The sequence below is a fragment of the Camelina sativa genome, chromosome 9 (genome assembly GCF_030686135.1).
Source record: "Camelina sativa cultivar CO46 ecotype springtype chromosome 9, ASM3068613v1".
Taxonomy (NCBI): Eukaryota; Viridiplantae; Streptophyta; class Magnoliopsida; order Brassicales; family Brassicaceae; genus Camelina; species Camelina sativa.
In genome coordinates this window covers 32655123-32678554 of record NC_141888.1, presented here as the reverse complement: position 1 = coordinate 32678554, position 23432 = coordinate 32655123, and the positions used below count along the sequence as shown (strand labels likewise).

Sequence of the window (23432 nt, the reverse complement as noted above, 5' to 3'; positions counted from 1 at the left end):
AGCAGACCGCTGTGGTTCAACTCTATTTGTAGGAAAAAATGGTCCGCAGTTGGTCTGCTGCGGTCTTGTTTCTATTTTCTGTAGACCACACTACTGTGGACTAAACACAATGAATGGTAAACAAAAAGCAGTTTGATCCGCAGATGGATTTGTCCGCCCCAACCGCTGCAACCATTCACAACCATAGGGTCTGAATGGTAACTGCGGTTGGAGCGGACAAATCTGTCTGCGGACCAGACCGCTATGTTTTAAGTGTGGACAACAGACCGCTGCGGTCCAAGTCTATTTGTAAGGAAAAGCGGTCCGCAGTTGGTCCGCTGCGGTTTTGTTTCTGTTTTCTGTAGATTGCACTGCGGACTACACATGATGAATGGTAAATAAAAAGCGGTCTGATCCGCAGATAGATTTGTCCGCCCTAACCACTGCAACCATTTATATATAATGTAATCTTTTTAAAAAGAGTTTTAATGTTTGTGTTGTGCCTATTCACATGCGAAATGGACCCAATGTCGTCTTGAAATGATGATGGTCTTTAAAATAATAGTTAGTGTCTTATGATAATGCTTCAAAGTTTAATTTTTTTCTGTTCATGTTCGAGCTTTTTAACATCGTGTACCAAGTTCAAACTCAGTATGAAGGTAGTAAATTTTTTTTTTTTTTTTCTAAGACATTGGTGAAGAATCAAGATTAAAAATAATAATAATTAGAAGGTTAAAAAAAAGAAAAAAAAAAGGGAAGCCATAATTACTGTGGACATCATCATCTTTAATGCTTTTTGCCTCAATACAATATTATAATTTTACATCATATAATAAAAAGGGGGTCTCTGGTCTTCTTCTTCTTTCCTTAAAAACATATGATGTCTCCTCCTTCGTCTTCCTCACCTCGTCTACTACGCACACTGTAAAAAATCATATAATCTCCCACGAAAACGAAACTCGATTCTATAAATCTGTCTTTGGATAATAAAGCAAAAAGAGAATTAAAAAAGGTACATAAACAGAGAGAGACGCTATAACACAGCGCACGTCTCCTCCTTTCAATAATTCAATTTTGCTTCCTCCTTTTCTTTTTCTCTCTTCTTCATCCTGTTTCCTTGTTCCTGATCTCTTTTTTTTTCACAGTGCATGCTACTCGAAGATCTGTCTTTTCAGGTATGTGTTTTTACATGGATCAGCTGATTTCGATTCAATTAGCGTTTTTTTTTTTTTTTTTTTTTTCCTGCTCATCGTGAATTGGATCTCTGGGTTTCTACCTCTTGTATCTAAGTTTCTCGTTCTGCTTCGTGCTTGATCTCTCCTTAAATTGTTTGTAATTTTATCCAATTAGTTGATATTCCGGGTTCTGATTATTTCCTTGAAATTGCTTAACTTTAAGAGTTTCTCTGAACTTAAGACTTATTAGAGCCACAGCGGATGATAAGAAACAAGAGGGAACCACTTTGATGTAGTACACGGTACACATTGATCAACTAGAATTTTTCTCGATCTCTAGCTGACCCAAATCTTCAAACCAATACACAAAAAACAGGATTTCTGTGAGTGTGTATATTACTTCAAAGCTGGATCACGACCGAGTTTTCTTGTGTAGCAAGTGGTTTTGTGTTCACTATAACATGACATCCTCAAGCTCTTACTTGGAAATTAAGTGTTAATAAAGTTTTGAAGCCTTAACACTGTATTTTAATGGATTACTACTACTACAGTTTGGTGGCGGGGAAGGTTGTTTCAGTATTCGTATAAGTAAATCTTATAAGAGTTCCATTGTATTCCCTCTGCTCATGTTCAGTGATGTATATCATTCACTACCGAGCTTTTAGCCAGACATGAAAACTCAGAGTGACAGCCAAGCTCAGTTTAGAACCCCTTTCCTTGAGGAATCACACAATATCTTGAATGATGTTCCAGGCAATAATGAATTGCGGGAGAGAACTGACTACTCTTTGCAAGATTGTTGTTGAGTTAATTAATATATTGCTCAAACATGATTTCATTTACAAATTCAATCATATAAGCGTCACCTTTATGTTGCTCTTTAGTGTTCTATAGAGTCCTATCCAATCGCCATTTTTCAGCTTACTAAACAATCTCTTACCTTCTTATTTTTTTTCTGCTTGCTCTATGTTTTTCGACAGGTGGTTTATTGTATTTTCACATAAAGGAAGAGATTAACTATTGCATACAAAATGTCTGGGTCAACTAAAGTATTGGATCCTGCGTTTCAAGGAGTCGGGCAGAAACCGTATCCTTTCACAATATTTATTTCCCGCTTTGCTATAATATTAGTGTAAGGTGGTGAAGCAATTTATAATTGTTTCCTACTGATGAACGGAAGTACAGAGAGGAAAATGCAATTTCTTGTGGGTATGCACTAGTTTGTTGGTATTGTTGAATGTTTTACTGCTGTCTGAGATGTTGAACTTAACATTACTTAGAGGTACTGAAATCTGGAGAATCGAAAATTTTGAACCAGTGCCAGTGCCGAAGTCTGAACATGGAAAGTTCTATATGGGAGATACTTACATTGTCTTGCAGGTTTGGAATTTCTTCCACTGTTCTTTTTCCCTTTTTATATACACTTATCAAGAGAAGATTATAAGATAATACCTTTATACTAGCTTACAGAACATGCTTACTTGTCTAATCATATGTATGAACTATATGCTCCTTTTATTAATCATCTTTATCTTTCATATGTGCAGACAACACAGAATAAGGGTGGCGCTTATCTATTTGATATACATTTTTGGATTGGTAAAGATACCAGCCAGGTATTATTTTCGGAGTTTTTGTAGAATGAAAGCATATATTACTAACTTCATGTATTTTGAATACAAGCAAAGATGAATCACCATTATTACTAATCTACGAATGACGATTCCAGGATGAAGCTGGAACAGCAGCTGTCAAGACAGTTGAACTTGATGCAGCTCTTGGAGGCCGAGCTGTCCAATACCGTGAAATTCAAGGTCATGAATCTGACAAATTCTTGTCTTACTTCAAGCCTTGCATTATACCACTAGAGGGTGGTGTTGCGTCTGGATTTAGAAAAACTGAGGAGGATGAGTTTGAAACCCGGCTGTATACCTGCAAAGGGAAACGTGCTGTCCACTTGAAGCAGGTTTCTGCAGATATTTTGAAGTGGTGTACTCTCTTCGCATGAGTACTACTAAGTATTTACTCATCTGTCTTCTTGTGTAGGTTCCTTTTGCTCGTTCATCACTGAATCATGATGATGTGTTTATCTTGGACACCAAGGAAAAGATTTATCAGTTTAATGGTGCAAATTCAAATATCCAAGAGAGAGCTAAGGCGTTGGTAGTTGTTCAATATTTGAAAGACAAGTTTCATGAAGGAACCTGTGACGTTGCTATTGTTGGTAAGTTGCATTAGATGAATTTACACTTTACAGTTAATTTTTGAATATCCTCTTTTCACGGTTTGCTCAGTCAATCAAGCAGCAGTTGGATGCTCAATTAAGTTTTTTGTGTGGTACAATTTATTTTGGTACTCATGCATGAATAATGATTTCCTTGCATAACAGATGATGGAAAATTAGATACAGAATCAGATTCTGGCGAGTTCTGGGTCCTCTTTGGGGGTTTTGCTCCAATAGCAAGGAAGGTTGCTAGTGAGGATGAAATTATTCCGGAGACAACTCCGCCTAAGCTTTATAGGTACTTATCTTCCTTTTGATCTGCTCTATTGGTGTTCGGCTGTTTTTTTGCTCTAACCACTGTTATATAACGCTACCCTGATGGCTTAATAGTCATTTTGTTTTCAATATTACCCATTTATGCCTTATTTTATGGAAGTTGATTTATAGTTGCCCCCTTTTTAGTATCGCGGATGGTAAGGTGGAATCTATAGAAGGTGATTTATCCAAATCTATGCTGGAAAACAATAAATGCTACCTTTTGGACTGCGGTTCTGAGGTATTTATCTGGGTTGGCCGAGTGACTCAAGTGGAAGAGAGAAAAACTGCTATCCAAGCTGCTGAGGTAAAGCTAGAATCGGCTAACTTGCTTAGCCCTTAGAATATCTGAGCATCGGTTCTCACTTTTACTATCCTCTCCAGGATTTTGTTGCTAGTGAAAATAGGCCAAAGGCGACACGCATAACCCGTGTTATCCAAGGTTATGAGCCTCATTCTTTCAAGTCTAACTTTGACTCTTGGCCATCAGGCTCCGCAACTCCTGCTAACGAAGAAGGACGAGGAAAAGTCGCTGGTAACGATTGTGTTGGTACTCTAATCGTTAGTAAAAAAATAGAGTCATCTCTTAGCCCTGACTTACTTTGGTACTTTGCTATTATGTAGCATTACTTAAGCAACAAGGTGTTGGGTTAAAGGGCCTGTCAAAAAGCACAACAGTTAATGAGGAGATTCCACCATTGCTTGAAGGAGGCGGAAAGTTGGAGGTCTGTTGTGTCTCCCGACTTATTGTGCTGTTATTTACTGAATCTTAATTGGTTAATTTCATCCGAACTCATTAAGCTCGTGTAATAGGTTTGGTACATTGATGGCAACTCCAAGACTCCTCTATCCAAAGATGATGTCGGAAAACTCTATTCTGGGGACTGCTATGTGGTCCTTTATACTTACCATTCTGGTGAAAGGAAAGAAGACTACTTCCTGTGCTGTTGGTTTGGAAAGAATAGTAATCAGGTAATCATGGGAAAAGGATTGGAAAATAACATGCTGAGGACTGCTATGTGGTCCTTTAATATCTTTATTAATAGAAGAAAAAGAAGTCCCGATGTCTTCTATTAGTATTCTTAGCTCCTCTGTTAGTTACTGGAAAGAGGATACTAAGACATGATATATTGACTAAGCCGGCATGTTTTAGCTTCTTCCTGGTGTTCTCTTTCTTATACGAGATTTTATAAGTAAGCTTGAAACCTGGTTGGGTCTGTATGATTTTATCTTCTATTTTGGGTATCAATCTTATAAGGAGCAGGAGGTTGCAAACTTCATATTTGTGAATTTTCTGCAGTTTTAATCTTTAGTTATTGAGGGATGTTGTTAATATTGTATTTTATTGTTATGAGCTATTGCCTCTTGACTTTTGAGGTAGCCCTCAAAGTTTGAGTACAGATTGTGATGGATTTCATGTATTCAGTTTATGGCTTCATGTACATATTTGAACATGTTGAATTTATTCGTCTAACTTTTGTTTTCTCCCGAGTTTAGGAGGATCAAGAAACAGCAGTTCGTCTAGCGGGCATAATGACAAATTCGTTGAAGGGACGACCAGTGCAGGTACCATGTTTTGTTATTGTAAGTAATGGCCACTGGCACTGAAAGATTGTTAAATAACTTGATCATCTTGCAGGCCCGTGTATATGAGGGTAAAGAACCTCCACAATTTGTTGCACTTTTTCAACATATGGTGGTTCTTAAGGTATTTTTCTTTTCATTGTTAATACAAGTTGATTTTTTGCTGCAAGACAATATATTGGTAATTGATATAGTTACATTAACTTTTAGGGTGGTTTGAGCTCTGGTTACAAAAATAGTATGACAGAGAAAGGTTCGTCAGATGAAACCTACACTCCGGAATCAATTGCACTTATTCAAGTATCTGGAACTGGAGTTCACAATAATAAGGCACTACAAGTTGAATCGGTACTTTCCTACTTTATGTTCTCTCTTGCGAAGTCATTTTTCTACTTTTCACTGTTCAAACCTTGGCTACCTATTTGTGTGATCATGTAATGTTCTGTTACTCCTTTCTGCAGGTGGCGACTTCTTTAAACTCTTATGACTGCTTCCTTCTGCAATCTGGTACTTCCATGTTCCTTTGGCATGGAAACCAAAGTACGCATGAGCAACAAGAACTGGCTGCTAAAGTTGCTGAATTTTTAAAGGTACTTTCTAATGGTGCTATCTTAGATTTTAGTTTAGCTGAAATTGTCTAGGCCGAGGCTGTATAATTTATATAAAGCTTACTAAATAAAAACTTCACTTGTACTTCTTATCACTGTTCTTCAATTGGTAAATTAATCATCTTTTTTCTTGATAAGTCAGCCTGGGACTACTATCAAGCACGCAAAAGAGGGAACGGAGAGCTCATCCTTTTGGTTTGCACTTGGGGGAAAACAGAACTTCACCAGCAAGAAGGTTTCCGCTGAGACTGTCAGGGATCCTCACTTGTTCTCTTTTTCCTTTAACAGAGGTAATTGAATTCGGGATCTCAATTCTGAGGGTTAAACCATCTCTAATAGGGTCATATTTTTTGTTAATAAACTTGCATATACTAACGTTATCTTCTTCTTTACAATGTGTCTACATGGATCCTCAGGAAAGTTTCAGGTAAGAATTTAGGAAAAAAATATCCAATGTTTTTTTTATCAAGATGTGTGCATGTTTTAACATTACCTTGCACAGGTTGAAGAGATTCACAACTTTGATCAAGATGACCTCTTGACGGAGGAAATGCATTTACTAGATACTCATGCTGAAGTTTTTGTCTGGGTTGGTCAATGTGTGGATCCCAAGGAAAAACAAACTGCCTTTGAGATTGGCCAGGTAATATGCTTCATCAATTTTGCTTCCCGGCATCTGTTAATGCTGCTCCTATTCTATCTTGTTTGCTCATTGTCCAGTTTTGCGCAGAGATACATAGATCTGGCTGGTTCCCTGGAAGGCTTATCTCCAAAAGTTCCATTATACAGAATCACGGAGGGAAATGAACCCTGCTTCTTCACCACTTATTTTTCATGGGATTCTACTAAAGCTACTGTAAGGTTTTCTGTTTGCAGATATCTTTTGGGTTATTAGCATGAGAAGGGAGTCTATTTTTAATAGGGTGCTGTTAATGTGATGGTGTTAGAGAGGGTTCGGGTTCATACTCAATGATAAGGAATTAATTTTGTTACACTCTATGCAAATGCCAGTTCTGTTGTCAGCACCCTTAGATCACATCCTCATTTGTTAAATTGAACAGTAGGCTAGTTAAAACTGAGGAAGCTCTACATTTATAGAGGAGGATAGATCTATATTAAACTGAGGGGAAGCTCTGTCAGAACGCACGAATTTTGGTCTGATTTCCATTGACTTTTCGGTAAAGTTCCACTTCTTTTTCTCAGATTTAGCTTGGGTATGTTTATCTGTAATACAGGTGCAAGGGAATTCCTTCCAGAAGAAGGCAGCATTATTACTTGGTACACACCACGTTGTTGAGGTAAACACTTAGTTAAGATGCTTACTGGGGAAGTTGGAGATACAACATGCCTGTGTTTTATGTTTCCTTGTTTAACAGTAGCAGAGAAGAACAGATGTGACGATGGAAACCCAGATATAGATGACTCTCCTTTGTTATATACTATATTACATTCGGAACCGTTGATTTACAATATACCCCTCTGCTACAGGATCAGTCTAGCAGTGGGAACCAAGGACCAAGGCAAAGGGCAGCTGCTTTGGCTGCTCTGACATCTGCATTTAATTCTTCTTCCGGGAGAACAAGCTCTCCGGTAAAGACTCTAAGCTCCTATTTGATGTTTCTACTAGATTCTTTATGATACACTTATGAAGATATTGACATATCATGTGAACTTCCATGAAGAAAAAAGGCTCTGAATCCATTTTTAATGAGGTTCCCTGTCATGAATTTCTCAAATTTATCCAAACCTTTGACTGCCTTCAAATATTTTTTAGGGTTTTAACCGTTAAGGCACATATTAGGGTTTAAGTCGTTAAGGCGCATATCTGCTTACTGCTTTTCAGCTTAGGCACGGAACATAATTCTAGTTAGTATCTAGCGTTTTGCTAGTTGCTTTTTACTGTGGCATGTTTAGCAAATCACAGCTACTATTGTCCCATGTTCTTGATCTTTGTTTTAACTGCAGAGCCGAGATAGATCAAATGGAAGTCAAGGAGGTCCAAGACAAAGAGCTGAAGCTTTAGCCGCCTTATCATCTGCATTTAATTCTTCACCATCATCAAAGTCACCTCCACAAAGACCAGGATTGACAAGTCAGGCGTCACAAAGAGCAGCAGCAGTGGCTGCTCTCTCGCAAGTGCTCACTGCCGAGAAAAAGAAATCACCTGATACGAGCCCTTCTGGTAAGTTCTTTAACAGTATTGATCTATTGCAGATAAGTACAAACCATACAAGACACATGATTTTTGATTAAACAAAAGTAAAAATGTAGAATTTGCTATCTGCAGAAACAGACTGTAACCTACAAGCGTAGTCCTTATGTCAGTATACCTTGAACTCTTTATCGCTTGATCACTGTGAGTATCTGTGGTTTACAGCTGAAGCAAAAGATGAGAAAGCTTTCTCAGAAGTGGAGGCTTCCGAAGAAGCTACTGAAGCCAAAGAAGATGAGGAAGCTTCACCTACGGCAGAAGCAAGTGTTGAGGAAGTAAAACCAAAGCAGGATGATTCTGAAGCAGAAACAACTGGAGCAACCTTCACCTATGAACGACTACAAGCCAAATCTGAGAAACCAGTGACAGGAATTGACTTTAAACGCAGAGAGGTGAATCACTTGAGCCGAATTAGCTTTTTTATTAATTTGAGCATGAATTGTCGGTATCATATTACTCAACCCAATCTATCAGGCTTACCTGTCTGAGGAAGAGTTCAAGACTGTATTTGGGATGGAGAAAGAAGCATTCTACAAGTTGCCTAGATGGAAACAAGATTTACTGAAAAAGAAATTCGACTTGTTTTAAGAATTCTCCCAAAACAAAAAACAAAAATTGCAGGTGGAAACATCCAATGGTCCTCCTCAGATATATACTAAGATCAAAGACACGATTTGCCATTTGTGTTATTGGTTATGTATTGACCTCAGTGCTGCAGCTATGAAGACAATGAACAGTTCTTTCTTTTGTTGTTCCTTCATTTTTCCTATAATTGTTTTGATTTTTCTAAAATATTTCTTCTTCATGGGTGGGGTTGGGATCCGGGTTTTGATTCTTCATATTCTCATCACAAAATGATGTGTGTTATTGTAATGATTTGATATATCATAAATTGTTGTGCATTTTTTTGGGGGTTTTTTTTTGGGGGGTCAGGACAGCTGTGTCTTGTGTGGTGGTGGTTAGTAAATTCTTTGATTTGGATTTCACATTATTTTGATTGTTAAAGAACAGAAACGTCTACTTGTAAACTCAATAAATATCAATGTATGGGTGTTTTAGATTCGTTTGACAATTGAGACACACCACTTGATTTTGTTGTTCCACTTCTATGTATGTTCAGCTAGCAAAGCTTAAGCTGTCATATTTATAGTAGTACATCAAGACAGAAATGTGTGTCGAAGTAATTGCAGTGAAATTATTTATCAGTATCATGAAGTGATCAGAAAAGTAAGGAATTTAAAGAAGAACAACCTCATTTATGTCTTCATGGTATCCACCAATTTGGTATCTAAATTTCTCATCCTTCTTTTTTTACTGTCCAACAAATCAAGGAAAAAAATTAGTTGGGAATCAGAATAATGATTACGTCACTTTTTCTGCATTATTTTCCAAGGTGGTGATGATAATAAAACACACACAAGATTCGATGGAATCCAACACACTAAGTGCTCACAATAAATCTTCTTTTGGAAAAATGGTTATCACCTAACACGATAATTTAATTCTTGTTTATAAGAACTGCATTTATAGTCACTCATACTTAAACAAACTAAATTAAACCCATAAAACGTAAGAATCGCATTAAACATCACTTATGTTAGTCAAAATACTAACATGTAATCGTCGTTACAAAAGTGGTATTGATCTTATAAAAGAACCGACATACAAAAAATCTTGGAAGTTACGTATGAACTTTGGCTGGGAAATATACGTCGTCGGTTTCGAGCGAGGGACAGGTCAGCACGCAGCAGTCATATACAACAGTATCTAGTAGAGAGTCTTTGCACGAACTCTCTGTCTAAGCTGGAGAGGGTCCACACTCTAAATGGAAAATGCAACCTGTACTACCAATGAGGTATTGACACATGTATGGAAGAAAAGAGTGTCGGTTCCTTTTCTGCTTTTGCCAACATATGGATGAATTGAATTAACAAATACTTTTGTTTCTCAAGGAAATAAATACTTACACTAGACCACTTTTAAAATACTATACTACTATGAAATGAAAGAAAGAAATTTATTTAGAAAATTAACCTTAAAATCTCATGTTTCTTGTAGTAAATCGTTCATTTCCACGGATAGAAATAGAATAAACAACGTACAGTCATGTTATAAATTTAGTAGGAAGAGAGAATGAATGATTTCAATCCTTAATCGTATAACATAAATACATAAGTATAACTCTCCTCCATTACCACTACAAAGTTACTATTTCCGGCAAGCCACTTGCTAAATTCATTAAATGAAATTTATCATTTTTGTCACTTTGTCAGTGTTCGTTCTAACACTATTAAAGAATTAAAGGTGCGGCTGCGCGACCTATAAAGCTTAACAAAAAAACTTTAATTTAATTAAAGTTTAGCTTCTCTCTTAATTGTATACTAATAGCCAAGGCTGGGAAGCTCCATAACTTGGCCATAGTAGCTCATTAGAAAACTCCAACACCATCACTAAAAAAGTGTTTTCAATACATAAAATAAGGTTTTTACTACATTGAGTGATTTGATCACTACGATAGTTGATTGGAGAACTGTATTACTTTAGAATAAACGTCGTTGATATGGTAAATGAAGAAAAGTAAAGGAAAAGCACGCCTACTTGTTATGGATAATTGTGAATTCTTGGCATCTAAATGAAGCCACTTAAAAATCTTGCTACACTACTCCTTGAAAGAAGAACCAACCCCACTTTTATTTTAATCTTTTAAAAGTATTTTCTCCTTTGTTTTCTTTTGTTGTTGTTCATATCCTTTTTTTTTCACAAGTTCACGCCTTTAGTGTGTTGTGGACATATATACAAAAGATACTACTGACTTCATCTATATCCAAAGCAATTATTGATTTACTATATTATTATATCATATGTTAGAACTATATATGTGCACATACTTGGCAGTTTCAAGAAAACGAATATTTTAATTATCATTATCATTAAATTGACTATCTTAAGAATTCCACAAACATATATTTATTCAAAAAAACGATTAGTGAAGTTTCTTCTATGTTTAAACATTTGAAATGTATTTTGACGGACATATAATAAAAAAAAATTATTAACGAAAAACAACAATGGTATGTAACCAGAGAAGGTTTTGCACACCTAGTGCTTGTACCGAAAGAAATTTTAAATAAAGGTTTTGCTTGGGCATTACATAGCTTATGATAAGCTAGCTTATGGTTCATGCAAAGTGGGAAAAAGAGGCAAGTGACAAACATATAGGTTTGTGTGCTTCTTCATATCCAGAGAAATCATCGGATTGGAGAAAGAACAACAGGCGTGACCGCGTGAGTATAAACAATTGACTTTGCTTGGATATAAACGCAATCGGAGAAATTAATGTTTAAAACAGTTTAGAGATTTATGATTTATTGGGGAGAGCTTTTCTAATTCCACAATCTCGTTCCATTGTGAGAGGTGTGTCAGTTTAGTGGTTGTGTAACATGTATCCTAACGTTTGATAAAACATTATTGAACCAAAAAAAAAATAACAAAAAAAATGTTATGTAACCAGTGAATGTAATGAGTGGAGATAAAAAGTTTAAACCGAATAAAGTGATTAGACGATGAGCTTTTTCCTATGTGTGAGTTTATGCATATACCCTTTTGATGAGGCTTCGATGCTAGATAATTGGCAGGAAGATTGAGAATCCGATTCCAACGATGAAACTCGTGATGGCACTATTGTTTGTTTTGATACAATTATAATAAGGTTTCAATAATTAAAGAAGAAAGATGTTTTCTAAAGTTTGTGTAATGTTAGACAAAAAATTAAAAAAGTAGGGGCAAATTGACTTTAACCAGCCTAAAAGACCAAATAAACCACATGCGACGTGTGTCTTTATAACAAGCAGAAACAAATCAATATAGTAATCAAAAATTTCTAATTATGAAACATGTGATACCATCATCATCATCATAAGTGGTCTCGTAAAGGCCTTCTTTTCATAGACTGATTTAATTAACGGAGTCATATGTTATCTTGTGGTGGTAATATTTTTTTTATGAAGATCAGCTAGGGGTGGTATTGGTTTGAGATTTATGAAGATTTTTGAAGAGTTTAACAAAATCATAAAAAATGAATAAGTGAAAGATTGTTAAAGATTGCTAGAGAGTTTTGTTGATTAGTTTTCTAAAATCTTGTAAAATCCTCCAAACAATCCCTGTATTTTTATGATACTTTACATGACTTTAATTTGTAAAGAAAGTGTCTAAAATCATGAACCAATAACATAATAATTAAACTTATTAAGAATCCTAGATTCTTTTGTTTTAATTGAATAACACAAAACTTTTAATGACTTTATAAAAGTCTGAATCCAATAACTCAGATTTGTTAAGATTTTAAATGACTTTTTATAAATCACAAACTAATAACACTCAATTTTAACAGAGTTTAACAAAATCTTGATCTAATAACAACAGATTCTACATAATATTTAAAATCTTTAAAACTCTATTCAAAATCTTGATCTAATAACAACAGATTCTACATAATATTTAAAATCTTTAAAACTCTATTCAAATCTTTAAAACTCTATTCAAATCTTTAAGTTTATTTGTTTTCAAAATTAGTTTCCTTTTCAGTATTATGCATTGCAGAAAGAAACTAACAGTTTAAAAATTGGATCAGACTTTTCACCATTTTTTTTTTTGTTTTATAAATGTAACAATATACAGTACTAGTATAACATAATTCAAACGTTAAGAAATTATAATTATTTGGTTGCATGCCACTTTCTAAAAAATCTGTTACAATCAGAGATATGTGTAATCCCACCCCGTGAGGAATCAAATTTTGTGGAGTTTATCTACCGAATGAGAATCAAATATTATATGCCGAAAACCCCACTAAAAATAATACAAATTTCGAAGTTTCTAACAAAATAAATAATTCCAAAAATGTTCCATTACCGACATTTTTGAATATAATAAAAATGCAAAAAATAACAATATATTCCTGATTTTATCAATGATTATTTCCGAAGGAGACCAAATCAATAACGAATACAGAACGTAACGTGGACATACTAATAAAACATCTGTAAAAAAAAAGAAAAAAAAAAAATCTACGAACATAACAAATGTCAAATGTGTACAAAATTTTTGTTTTTGTAATTTTTTTTAAAAGTATTAATAAATGCTAACAGTAATTATAAACAGAAGAATCTAATTCACATGAACAAATACGTTTCATAATTATATCAGTAATATGATTACTGTTACCATTACCATTAGCATTACCGCGTTGTATTATATCATGATTCTTTATCGACGAAGCCGCCGAGTTTCTCGTCCTCAACTCAGCTAGCGAACTCGCTTCCGGCACCGCCGACTCACTCGTCACCACTTCAAAGTTCTTCACCATGTGAACATTCCCAACGAGCTGACTCAACACAACCGAATCCGTAACAGAGCTCTTCTTCTTGTTCTTGTGCTGCTGCTGTTGCATCGCCGCTCTCACGATCTCAGTGTGCATCGAGCTCGACAGTCTCCTGATCCCTTTGGCTCCGCCGACCAGAATCGCCGGGTTGACATCAGAACTTTTCTTGCTGCTGCTGTGTTTGGAGGAGAAGAAGAGGACTGACTCGGGGCTCCGGTTACGAATCCGGGTAAACGGGTCGCCGAGGAACAAGGAGGTTTTAGCGTCGACGAGCATAACGTGTTTGAAATTGCGTCTTACTCGACCAAGCAGCATTGGGTAACACGCCCACCTCCTCAAACTTATCGGAACGTGGTCCATGAACCCGGATAGCGAGTTTTCAGGATCCAACTCAGTCACGTCGAAGCCCACTACAGAGCCATGAGTCAACTCGCTTGACTCGGTCGAGTTATTAATCAACGACGAATCGTTTGAAGCTCTGTGAGTCTTCTTCCCCCAGATAGGCTCCGGTGATGATGATGAAGACGACGTCTTCTTCATGAATTTGGTCAGATTGAAACCCCAAACAGAATCGGTTTGATTCGTCGACGAATTCGAGCTCCGATGAACATCGACGAGTTTTAAGAACGAGTCGTTCTCCTCTTCGATCAATCCGGCGAATCTAGAAGAAGGCGAATTAAAGAGCAAAACGACGTCGGATTTGGAAATGACACCGGAGCGGTGGAGCAAACGCATGAAGAGACGGAGATCGTCGTCCGTCGCGTCGGAAGCGAGATGAGCGACGATTAAGCCTTGCATGCTCCTGGTTCCTCTCAGAAACAGAGTACCCATACCTTGGAGAGCGAATCGATCGTAACGACGACGGAAGGGATGAGATCCGACGATGTCGCGGTTGAGGAGGAATCGACGGTGAGGACGAGAAGAAACGGAGGGAAAACCAGAGGAAGGCTCGAAGGTGGAGAGAGTGAAGAGGAAGAGAGTGAGGAAGAGGAGGAGGATACAGATTGAGATTGTTGATTGAGCTTTGGAGAGGAGAAGACGTGAAGATCTGGTGCGGAAGAGAGTCGTTGTTGCCGCCGGAGAAGATGAAGAAGAAGACGAAGGAGAAAAAGAAGGAGAGTCGTCGTTGTTGTTGTTGTGGTGGTCAGGGAAGAAGACTAAGAGCAAACCCATTGCTCCTCGAGTGTTGTTGTTATTGTTCTTCGTCTCTTTCGCTGATATCAAACCCATCTTCTTCGTCTTCTGTATTCTCTCCCCACTCTGGGGTTAGTGGTGACGAGAGACTCTTTTTTTTGGCTTTCTTCTCAAAATTATTTGTTCTGTTTGATGATTTTATTATATTTGATGATAACAACGAAAACGATCTCCGGGTCGGGTTTACTCGGGTTGGGTTTTTTTATTTATTAGAAACGACAAAAAAATATGGGTGGAGTAAAAGTTTATTAATGACCTGATACTAAAATTTTAACTGATTAATTGATGAGTCTTTTAGTAAATTTAAGAGGAAAGTATTTCACAATGTATTCCTCTTCTTTCATTAATATTACTAGATGACCAAAAAAAAAAAAAAAATAATAATTGTTTTCTTTTTATAGAAAAAGAGTTAAATCCACAGAAAAAAAAAAGAAAAGAAAAAGAGTTAAATCTACAGAAAGATTCTAACTTAATCTAATTTTAATTAAACACAAATGTGAATAGTAGTATATTTTTAGATAAAGTTAAATAAACTAAGATATTCACAAATATATACGGTGGTTAACATTAGCATTTTCAGATATAATTAGTTTATATATTTTATATTAATGTTTAAGGTCATTTTGTAAATATGGTAGGTATGTTGCCTTTACTTTTTAGTTATGGATAGAATCACATGTTTATTGCGCAATGTGCTTCTCTTATTAATGGGGAACCTTCCTTAGTTTTTTTAAAAAATTCAGTGTATCCAGCCTTGTCGAGAAGAGAGTATAGTATGGGCCGGAGGGATGTTTACTAATTGAAACAGTTTTTTTTGTTCTTTTGGTCAAAACGTGATTAAAGGGTTTGTGCCTAATTTTCTTTAAAAAATAATAAAAGTTTGACCGTTCTCAGTCTATTTTCTTCTCTATGTGTATATACAATTACTTACTCTGACGGGTTAACCATTGCATCATTACATTTTGACAGTTACTGAAGTTAAATGCAGTTGAATGTTGAGTACTGAAATGGGGGGTTTTTTGATATCCTAAGGAACATCCTCTTAAATTAATAAACGGGAAGTAATTACCGGAATTTAATGAATACTGTACGAAATCGAAAATGTTACGGTCTGAAGTCTCAACTCTGAAGAAAGTGCTCCATAGTCCATAGTATGTCAAACAATGTAAAAAAGGAAAAAAAAAGGCAGAAGGTAATGTAAACGCTGATCCAAGTTATAATTTTCCCTGATTCACATGCTTTTTTTGACCGATGCAATACTAATTTTTAACCGGCGTTGAACTTTTCGAACGATCCTAAAAACAAACAAACAAAGCAATCGTATCTTAAAATAAGTTAATCCTATTATCAGATGATAATCAATCATATTATAAAACCAAAAATGGCAAAATGCAAGAAAATACACACAATAAATGTCAGGGTACGTAATGAAAGGGCAGTTACTAGTTACTACACTCATCCATAGACCCTACTTCATTAAATCTGCCCCCTTGATTACAGCTAGGATCCGTGATCGGACGGTGAAAACATGAGCAAGCGTCTCATAATGAATGAATGAATAATAAAAAAATAATGTAGGGTCTATGAGAATGGTGATTTGACTTTTGTTTGAGAACAAGTGTAGTTATCAAAAATTAAAAAATTAAAACAAGTGTGACTGTGTGTGTGTGTTTTGATGACGGTGGATCTCATTCTCATTGGAACCTTCTCATGAAGCTCCTTGCACACGTGGCGTTTCTTCTTCTGCAGGTTTTACGTTTTTAGGTCCGGGACTTATGCTTTCTTTTTTTTAAAATTTTGTGTCGACTTAGTCATCACCACTTTGGCATTTTAAAATGATTGTGGACTTATTTGGTAATCATGGTAGTAGTAGTCTTCACAACAAAAGTTTGATATAATTAGACTTCTAAACGATGTGGTATTTCACAAATCGGTCCAAATTTTTGATATAATTAGACCAGCTAGTTTCTCTGAAGAATATACTATTTTTCTAAGGTTTTTTTTTTTTTGCATCACTAACATGTAATCAATTTTAGTGTCCACTATCAAAAAAATTGTACTGTTTGTACTTACTGACAATAAAAAGTAACTTGTACTCACTGTCTCACTGCCGCTTGTCTACCATCTGGTGATTTATTTCTCCAAGCATAAATATCAGAATCCTTTTTTTTTTTTTTTTTTTTGAGTAGGAAGGAACTGAGCAGCCCTGTGTCTAAGCCGTCAGCGACCTTTGAATTGTCAGTGGCCTTTAATGCCCGACACAGTTCAAGATCATCTCTTTTTAAAAGTCCAAAACAGATAACAAATGTAGGCCCAATACTATAAATGGGCCGGTATAACAAAGGGATAGAGATGGTTTTGTTCTCGACTAACCATGTCTATGAGCGATTCGATTTGTTGTTTTCTTTGGCTGAACCTTCTTCATCTACCATTTGCTATCAATGTATTCTGTAGTTTTCGATGTGTTTATGTTTTCTTGACTTTACTGTAATTTGTTAGAGAATGTACATTGATTCATCAGACATAGTGTTGTTTGTTGAGAACTTTAACTAAGAAATTCTAATATCATACTATTAGATTAATCAAATCCCTTCTTGATTAAGAAAAAATGTTCACCTAAACATTTAAAGCAAAACTCTACTTGAGACGACGAAGTTAAAAGTAAAGCGACAGAGCCAGGAACGAGAAGATACATTGAAAATTCCTAAACACCATGATTAGAAGAATAGTTTGATTCCATTAATCAGAAGCCACTTGACTCCCAGAGTTATCGCAGACCTGTTCCATCTTCGGCTTCTTTCTCTTTGTACAATACCCCGTCGATGCCAGCCTAATAAAAGACAAAAACCAAACAAGCGTTTAGAATTCTCAGGGACCTCAAAAAATAACAAAGCTTGTAACAGAAGCTAGGGTTTTTGTTTGCACTTTACCCCAACTGCAAGGAAGTGTCTGAATGATGCTCCTCGTTGTCATTCTCATCATCATCTGATGAAGAGCTCTCGGGATCAGCATCTTCTCGGCTAGAAGCTTGAGGTATTTCACTCAACACTTTTGGTCCTGAACCTCTCCCCAGCAACTCTACCTGAGAACAGATTTAGATTTAAACTCAGTCATGTATGGTGAAGACCAGACCAAGGTAATTTAAGGGATTGATGAATCTCTCTCTACCTGTTTGCGCAAGATTTGATTTTCTTCCAATGCTCTTCTCTCCTGATAATTATAAGGAAACAACAAAACAAGGATATTGAGATTCAGCATTGTATAAGATTTGATGATAACTATGATTTTGACATTTGGGGAGGCTCTGTTCGTACCTGTAACCTGGATCTTTCAATCTGGTTGAGCAACAGTTTTGTCTGGAATCAAAACGAAACTTTACAAGTCAGGAATGAATCAAAAGAATTGTCTCAAGATGTTTGAATAAATTAGTACTTTTGTCTTCACCTTTTGATCCTTGACACTACGCAAGCTCTCGTTCAACTGGGTTTCAAGAGAAATAAGATCCGGGAAACTCATACCATCAAGCTCCTTACCCTTCAATCTCCTGTTCAGGTAACACACAGAAAACAACCAATGAAAGACCACAACTTTACACAAGAACAAACCAAAATATAATTCCAGGGAGAAACACATACTCAGTGGCAAGCTGTAATCTTTCAAGTTCCCCCTTCATAGAATCATCATTTCGCAACTGCAAGAAAAAACCAAAATCAGATCAAGAAAAAGGGATACAGAAAAAAAATCTCTGCTTTATGGATAGACATATACCACAGCTTCATTGTCATGTGAAGCACCAAGTAGAAGCTGTTGTTCTCTTTGTTTATGAACAGCAGACGCAGTAGTGTATCCATATCTTGAAAGAATTTGCTCCATACTTCACAGATTGGAAAAAAAAAAACAAATCCCTTAATTGGTTTGATCATCACAGACCCATGAATAATCTCAACTTCTACATTATCAATTTCTTCACAAAGGATGAGATAAAACACACTTTTGCTAGATACAACAAACAGACTCATCTGTAGTCTAATAAACATGGAATTATAAAAACAGCCTTTCAGATTCTAACAAACTGATACAGACAACAGCATCTACCTATATTTAGATACCAAAGATAGCATCAAACTGCATTTTTTTCAACAGTGATTAAAGGGTTTATTTACAAAAACTCACAAACTAATCCGATTACAAAATCCTAATCAAAGAAACAAAATCTCGATTCTCCAAACGATGAACCCTTAAATCAAAAACCCACCAAAAAAAGGTTTCACCTTTAAAGCCCAAAGATTTCACCAGATTAATAAATAACAGAGGAAACAATCATCACGACGATTAAAGAAACAGGGGTTTTTGCTCTGCTTTCAGATACAGAACCCCAAAAAAACGTAAAAAACAAAAAAAAACAAAATCTTTTGGTTTCCGTATAATAATAAATTTACCAGGTGCTGGAGAAATCGTAAATCTTGCCGGTGCTGGAGAAGATGATAAGAGCAACATCGGCGTCACAGAGAATCGAAAGCTCTTTAGCCTTATTAAACAAACCGTTTCGTCTTTTGGAGAAAGTGACTTGACGACTGTTGACATTCTCAATCTTCTTAATCTCAATCCTTCCTCTCCCCATATCTCTCTCTCTCTCTGAGCAAATCAAAGAAAATCAATCTGGGCTTCTGTAAAATCCAAAAAAGGAGATGATGATACAGAGGAAGAAGTAGAGAGAAGAGCCCTTCTTCTTCGTAATGTAAAAAAGCAGAGATTTTTATTTAGTTTGTGTGAATATATAAGGGAGGTTTTCTTTAGAAATCGATCAAATATGACAATTGGGAAAGGGGCTAAGGATGGGAAAAAAAAAAAAGAAAAAAGAAAAAATTAGAGACCAAAATTAGGTTTTATAATAATTGTATAAAAAAAGAAAAAAATGGAGTTACTATAAGTAGCAATTTTCCATATTTGGCTGGGTTTGCTTAATTTGCTTTGCTTGGTGTGAGTGGCTGTTTTCTTCTTTTGGCACTTCTTTCCCTTTTATAACGCCTTGTTTTGGTTTCGCATCTCTTCTCCCTTTTTTTTTAATATTTCGTAGGATTTTCTCTTCTTTTTTTTTTTTTCTTTCTTTCTTTTTTGGTCATGCTTTTTTTATTACTTTTCTAAAAACTTTAATCTACCAAACTTTTATTGGTTAAAATATATATAAATTAATATTGACCCGTATATTAGGAAAATCTTTGATCAAGCATACTGATAGTTCTATAAATTTTATAGTGTTTATCTTAAAATAGTTTTTTTTCTTTTCTTTTTATACCAAGTTTATATGATAAGTGTGATAACTTAACAGTAGTCATATCTTTTAAAAGATAGTAGAAACGTGGCCTTATTTATTTTATTTTATTTTATTTTTTTGGTGAGAGATCTAGTAAATTAGCCAAAACGTAGCCTTATTTTGAAGAATAAGAATATGATGATAAGAAAAGCAAAAGGTGTGGGCTTTAACGTTTCTATAGATAGTAAAATCTTACTAGCAGGATTGCTTTCCCATCCAAATCAAGTTTGTTGTATTTTTAGTAAAAGAAAAATATCCCTTTTTTAAAGAAAGACTTTCTATTGTAACTGATATTATATTTAGAGAACCTTAAACAGTATTTTGGAATTATCTTAACATTAGAAAAAAAAAAGAATTAGAAATTATTTAGTTTTGTCGTGTAATTCCGGTAAACAAATATATTTGTGTATAAATATGGGAATATTTACACACAAAAAAATATGTTAATACAGCTCACAGTTTTTGTTTTAGAGTGTTAAACTATTCAGATGAGTGTTTCTAAATATTGTTTTAAGTCATTTAGTGGTGATCTTTCTTTTTTGGTCAAAATTATCTCCCTTTTTGAAAATTACAATTATGTTAATACTTGACTTTTTTTTTTTTTTTTACATAATTAATACTAGACTAGAGAAAAGGAAATATATACTGAAAATATTTGGTTAGCCTTGAACCACTTAAACCGGTCTATACCGAATTGAATCTGTATCCAGAAAACCTATTTAAAAATAACTACTTTGGTTTAAATGTAGTTTTTCCATACCAAATCAAAGGAAATTAATGTTATCTGATTTACACAATCTCACTAAAGTATATCTTTAAAATTAAATAAAGCTTTACACATTTTTAAAAACATTTTACTATTTTTAGTTTTCTTTTTTTCTGGGGATAAATTTACTATCTTTAGTTGTTGCCAAAAAATAATATCTCGTATGCATTAATGTTTATATATGGAAAAGCATTAACGCGTTGAGTATTCTTTAGGAATTTATAAAGTACCATCCAATACGAAACTAACGTGATTTCTTAAGATTTCTTTTTTCTTCTACTAAAGGAAACAAAATCTATTCTGGTTCTATTTTGTTACAAAAATTCCCATAAATGAAATAAATATATATAAGGAGAAATCGCTTTGAAAAAAAGTTGAATTGTTTTTTTTTTTTTTTTCCCATTAACCAGACACTTCTCTAACATGCTAAAAAAGAGAATGAGCCACTTGTCATACTTAGATGCAGGTTGTTTCCATTTTACTATTTTGTGTGCAGATTTCTAGAAGAGCTTTAAATCATATATGTTTTTGAAAAACAATGAAATTCGATGATAATCATAACAAGGTACAATAAATTAAAAATAGAATATCCTTCTTATTAATTCGAAGTCAATATTATCAAACAGAAAAAGAAAAAGAAAAAAATTTGGGCCCAGATCCAATTGGATGTTTTTTACTTATTCTGCAAATCTTGGTGTTTTTTTTTTTTTTTTACTTTTTAACTTTGTAAACAGCACACAAAAAAACTGTAAAAATGACGAGAAATCACGGACAGATTTGGCATGTTTGGGATTTTGGGCCTAAAAAGCAAATAGTATTTGGGCCCTTAGACCTTAGACCCATTTGGATGTGGTATGAACTCAGTGAAAATTCAAAATTGTGTAAAAAAACTCAGTTTAGTTGGTATTTTCCGGTTAGTAAAGCTTGTACAATTGAATCATTTGAAGCTAAGAGCAAGATTATTGGGGGTTCATATAAGGGGAGTTCTTAAATTTTTTATGAATTAATTGTGTACTGTTTGGAATATAAGAATCCATGATCTCTTAGATAAAATTTTCTTTTTATTGGTAGGTTCTTATTTTGGGTCTCTTATTTTTTAAAATATTGTTTTTAAAAATTTTAAAATTTTAAATAGAATAGAAGTGGTATAAATGTGTAAACATTTAAGATTTTATAAAATTAAAAAAATATTCCATTTTTATTAATTTTCAAACATATAAAACATAATAAAACATTAATACATATTTGTGCAGCTTGAAGTAAATCATCTGTTGTTAACTGCATTAGAGTTACAGAGAATATACGATTACTCGCTGGTATCAAAAATAAATTCAACTTATTATTAGCCTAAACTGCTTCTCTAGCACAACGTCCAAGAGCTTAATCAAATTCACTCACACCATATTACCATTGGTACACTATCCTAACATTCCAAACCAAACCCATCCAAAAGTAAAAGCAGATACAATTCGAACTAAAAATATTGATCACACCTCTGTTCTTCCATCACGCATCATATTAATTGCTGCTATCTCAACGATATTGGCAAGCTCTGCTCCAACCATGCCATCTGTCATGCTAGCAACTGCCATATAGTCCAAATCTTCAGCCATTGGCTTCTTACGAGCATGGACTTAAAACAGCAACACCAAAACAAAGATATAGCTTTGAACCGAAGGACAAACTCTACATTGCGGAAGAACTTTGCAAATTTACAAGTTTAAGAATACAAAAACACATACACCAAGACCAAGTCATTACCTGCAGAATCTCCATCCGTCCAATAAGACCAGGTTTAGGGATAAAATTTTTGCGGTCAAACCTTCCAGGCCTCACAAGCGCAGGATCTAGAATGTCTGGTCTGTTTGTGGAAGCGATGGTAATGACCTCTCCTCTTCCTTCAAAACCATCTAAAGAAACAAGGAGCTGTAACACACAACAAAACGAATAAATTTTTCATCCCTTAAAAACCGAAGAAGACTATTACACAATCTAAAATGTTTGGAACCTGATTAAGAGTGGCATCCCTTTCTTGTCCTCCAGAACCCTTTATTAACCCACGCTCCCTTCCAACAGCATCTAATTCATCAATGAAGACCACAGATGGAGCCTGCAAAGAGACCACCTGAACATTAGTATCTAGAAAAAGACTGAATCCACACTATACAATGAGAATCATCAGAAAATCAACTCAGAGGTATTGCTTTACTATATGATAAATGAAACTGAAGGTGAAACAATATCAAATAAAATGATCAATTTGGAACACATGCACAACAAAAACCCTAATTTTCCAACAAACATCATATAACCCTCAATTTGGATCCAAAATAAAAAAACCCTAATCATAAAACAATTTCCGATTCAAACAATTGTACTAAGAAACATACCTTTCTGATTCCAATTGATTCAATCTCTCTACCGATTAAATCGACTCCATATTCAACCCGCATCAATCTCCAACTGTTAGTCGATTCTTTCTTCGGAGATTGGCTTCCAAATCACCGTTGCTACTTATCTCTTTCTCTCCAGTCTCTTCAAATCCATACCCTTCCTCTGATTCCAGGTCATTCGATTCAAAGCCTTCAAGCTTCAGATTCCATATTCATCAATCGTAATCGTCGATTAATCGCAACCGAGAGAAAGAGAGGAAAAAAGAAATAAATCGACAAAATGTTTTT

The 23432-nt window shown here is 35.0% G+C and overlaps 4 protein-coding genes across 6 annotated transcripts; 1 reads left to right on the top strand and 3 right to left on the bottom strand.

The window, feature by feature from the left end:
* Nucleotides 1-793: 793 nt before the first annotated feature.
* LOC104712411 (villin-3) lies at nt 794-9169 on the top strand. 2 transcript variants are annotated; one of them, XM_010429311.3, is made up of 25 exons: nt 794-991; nt 1125-1154; nt 2135-2241; nt 2435-2534; nt 2702-2770; nt 2884-3120; nt 3201-3378; nt 3544-3676; nt 3841-4000; nt 4078-4228; nt 4318-4418; nt 4507-4665; nt 5191-5259; nt 5333-5401; nt 5488-5625; nt 5739-5867; nt 6028-6175; nt 6302-6312; nt 6388-6528; nt 6616-6741; nt 7121-7183; nt 7374-7475; nt 7851-8067; nt 8263-8489; nt 8572-9169. In XM_010429311.3, the coding sequence occupies exons 3-25, from the start codon at nt 2186-2188 to the stop codon at nt 8683-8685; spliced, it is 2898 nt and encodes a 965-aa protein (XP_010427613.2). In that variant the 5' UTR covers nt 794-991; nt 1125-1154; nt 2135-2185; the 3' UTR covers nt 8686-9169. The 2 variants fall into 2 exon arrangements, 1 of the variants encoding a protein (XP_010427613.2); XR_015566986.1 differs by lacking the exon at nt 6302-6312.
* A 3863-nt stretch (nt 9170-13032) lies between these two features.
* Nucleotides 13033-14892, bottom strand: LOC104712410 (uncharacterized). Its single transcript, XM_010429310.3, has one exon. The coding sequence runs from the start codon at nt 14705-14707 to the stop codon at nt 13238-13240; it is 1470 nt and encodes a 489-aa protein (XP_010427612.1). The 5' UTR covers nt 14708-14892; the 3' UTR covers nt 13033-13237.
* A 2357-nt stretch (nt 14893-17249) lies between these two features.
* Nucleotides 17250-19695, bottom strand: LOC104712409 (agamous-like MADS-box protein AGL18). Its single transcript, XM_010429308.3, has 8 exons — nt 19111-19695; nt 18440-18545; nt 18307-18362; nt 18116-18215; nt 17986-18027; nt 17840-17881; nt 17602-17753; nt 17250-17501 (listed from the first exon to the last, which is right to left on the bottom strand). The coding sequence occupies exons 1-8, from the start codon at nt 19290-19292 to the stop codon at nt 17411-17413; spliced, it is 771 nt and encodes a 256-aa protein (XP_010427610.1). The 5' UTR covers nt 19293-19695; the 3' UTR covers nt 17250-17410.
* Nucleotides 19696-22068: 2373 nt separating this feature from the next.
* Nucleotides 22069-23394, bottom strand: LOC104712408 (putative inactive ATP-dependent zinc metalloprotease FTSHI 2, chloroplastic). 2 transcript variants are annotated; one of them, XM_010429307.3, is made up of 4 exons: nt 23142-23394; nt 22760-22861; nt 22513-22677; nt 22069-22336 (listed from the first exon to the last, which is right to left on the bottom strand). In XM_010429307.3, the coding sequence occupies exons 1-4, from the start codon at nt 23202-23204 to the stop codon at nt 22325-22327; spliced, it is 342 nt and encodes a 113-aa protein (XP_010427609.2). In that variant the 5' UTR covers nt 23205-23394; the 3' UTR covers nt 22069-22324. The 2 variants fall into 2 exon arrangements, with proteins under 2 accessions (XP_010427609.2, XP_010427608.2); XM_010429306.3 differs by having other exon boundaries at nt 22069-22384; nt 23142-23392.
* Between the last annotated feature and the right edge of the window lie 38 nt (nt 23395-23432).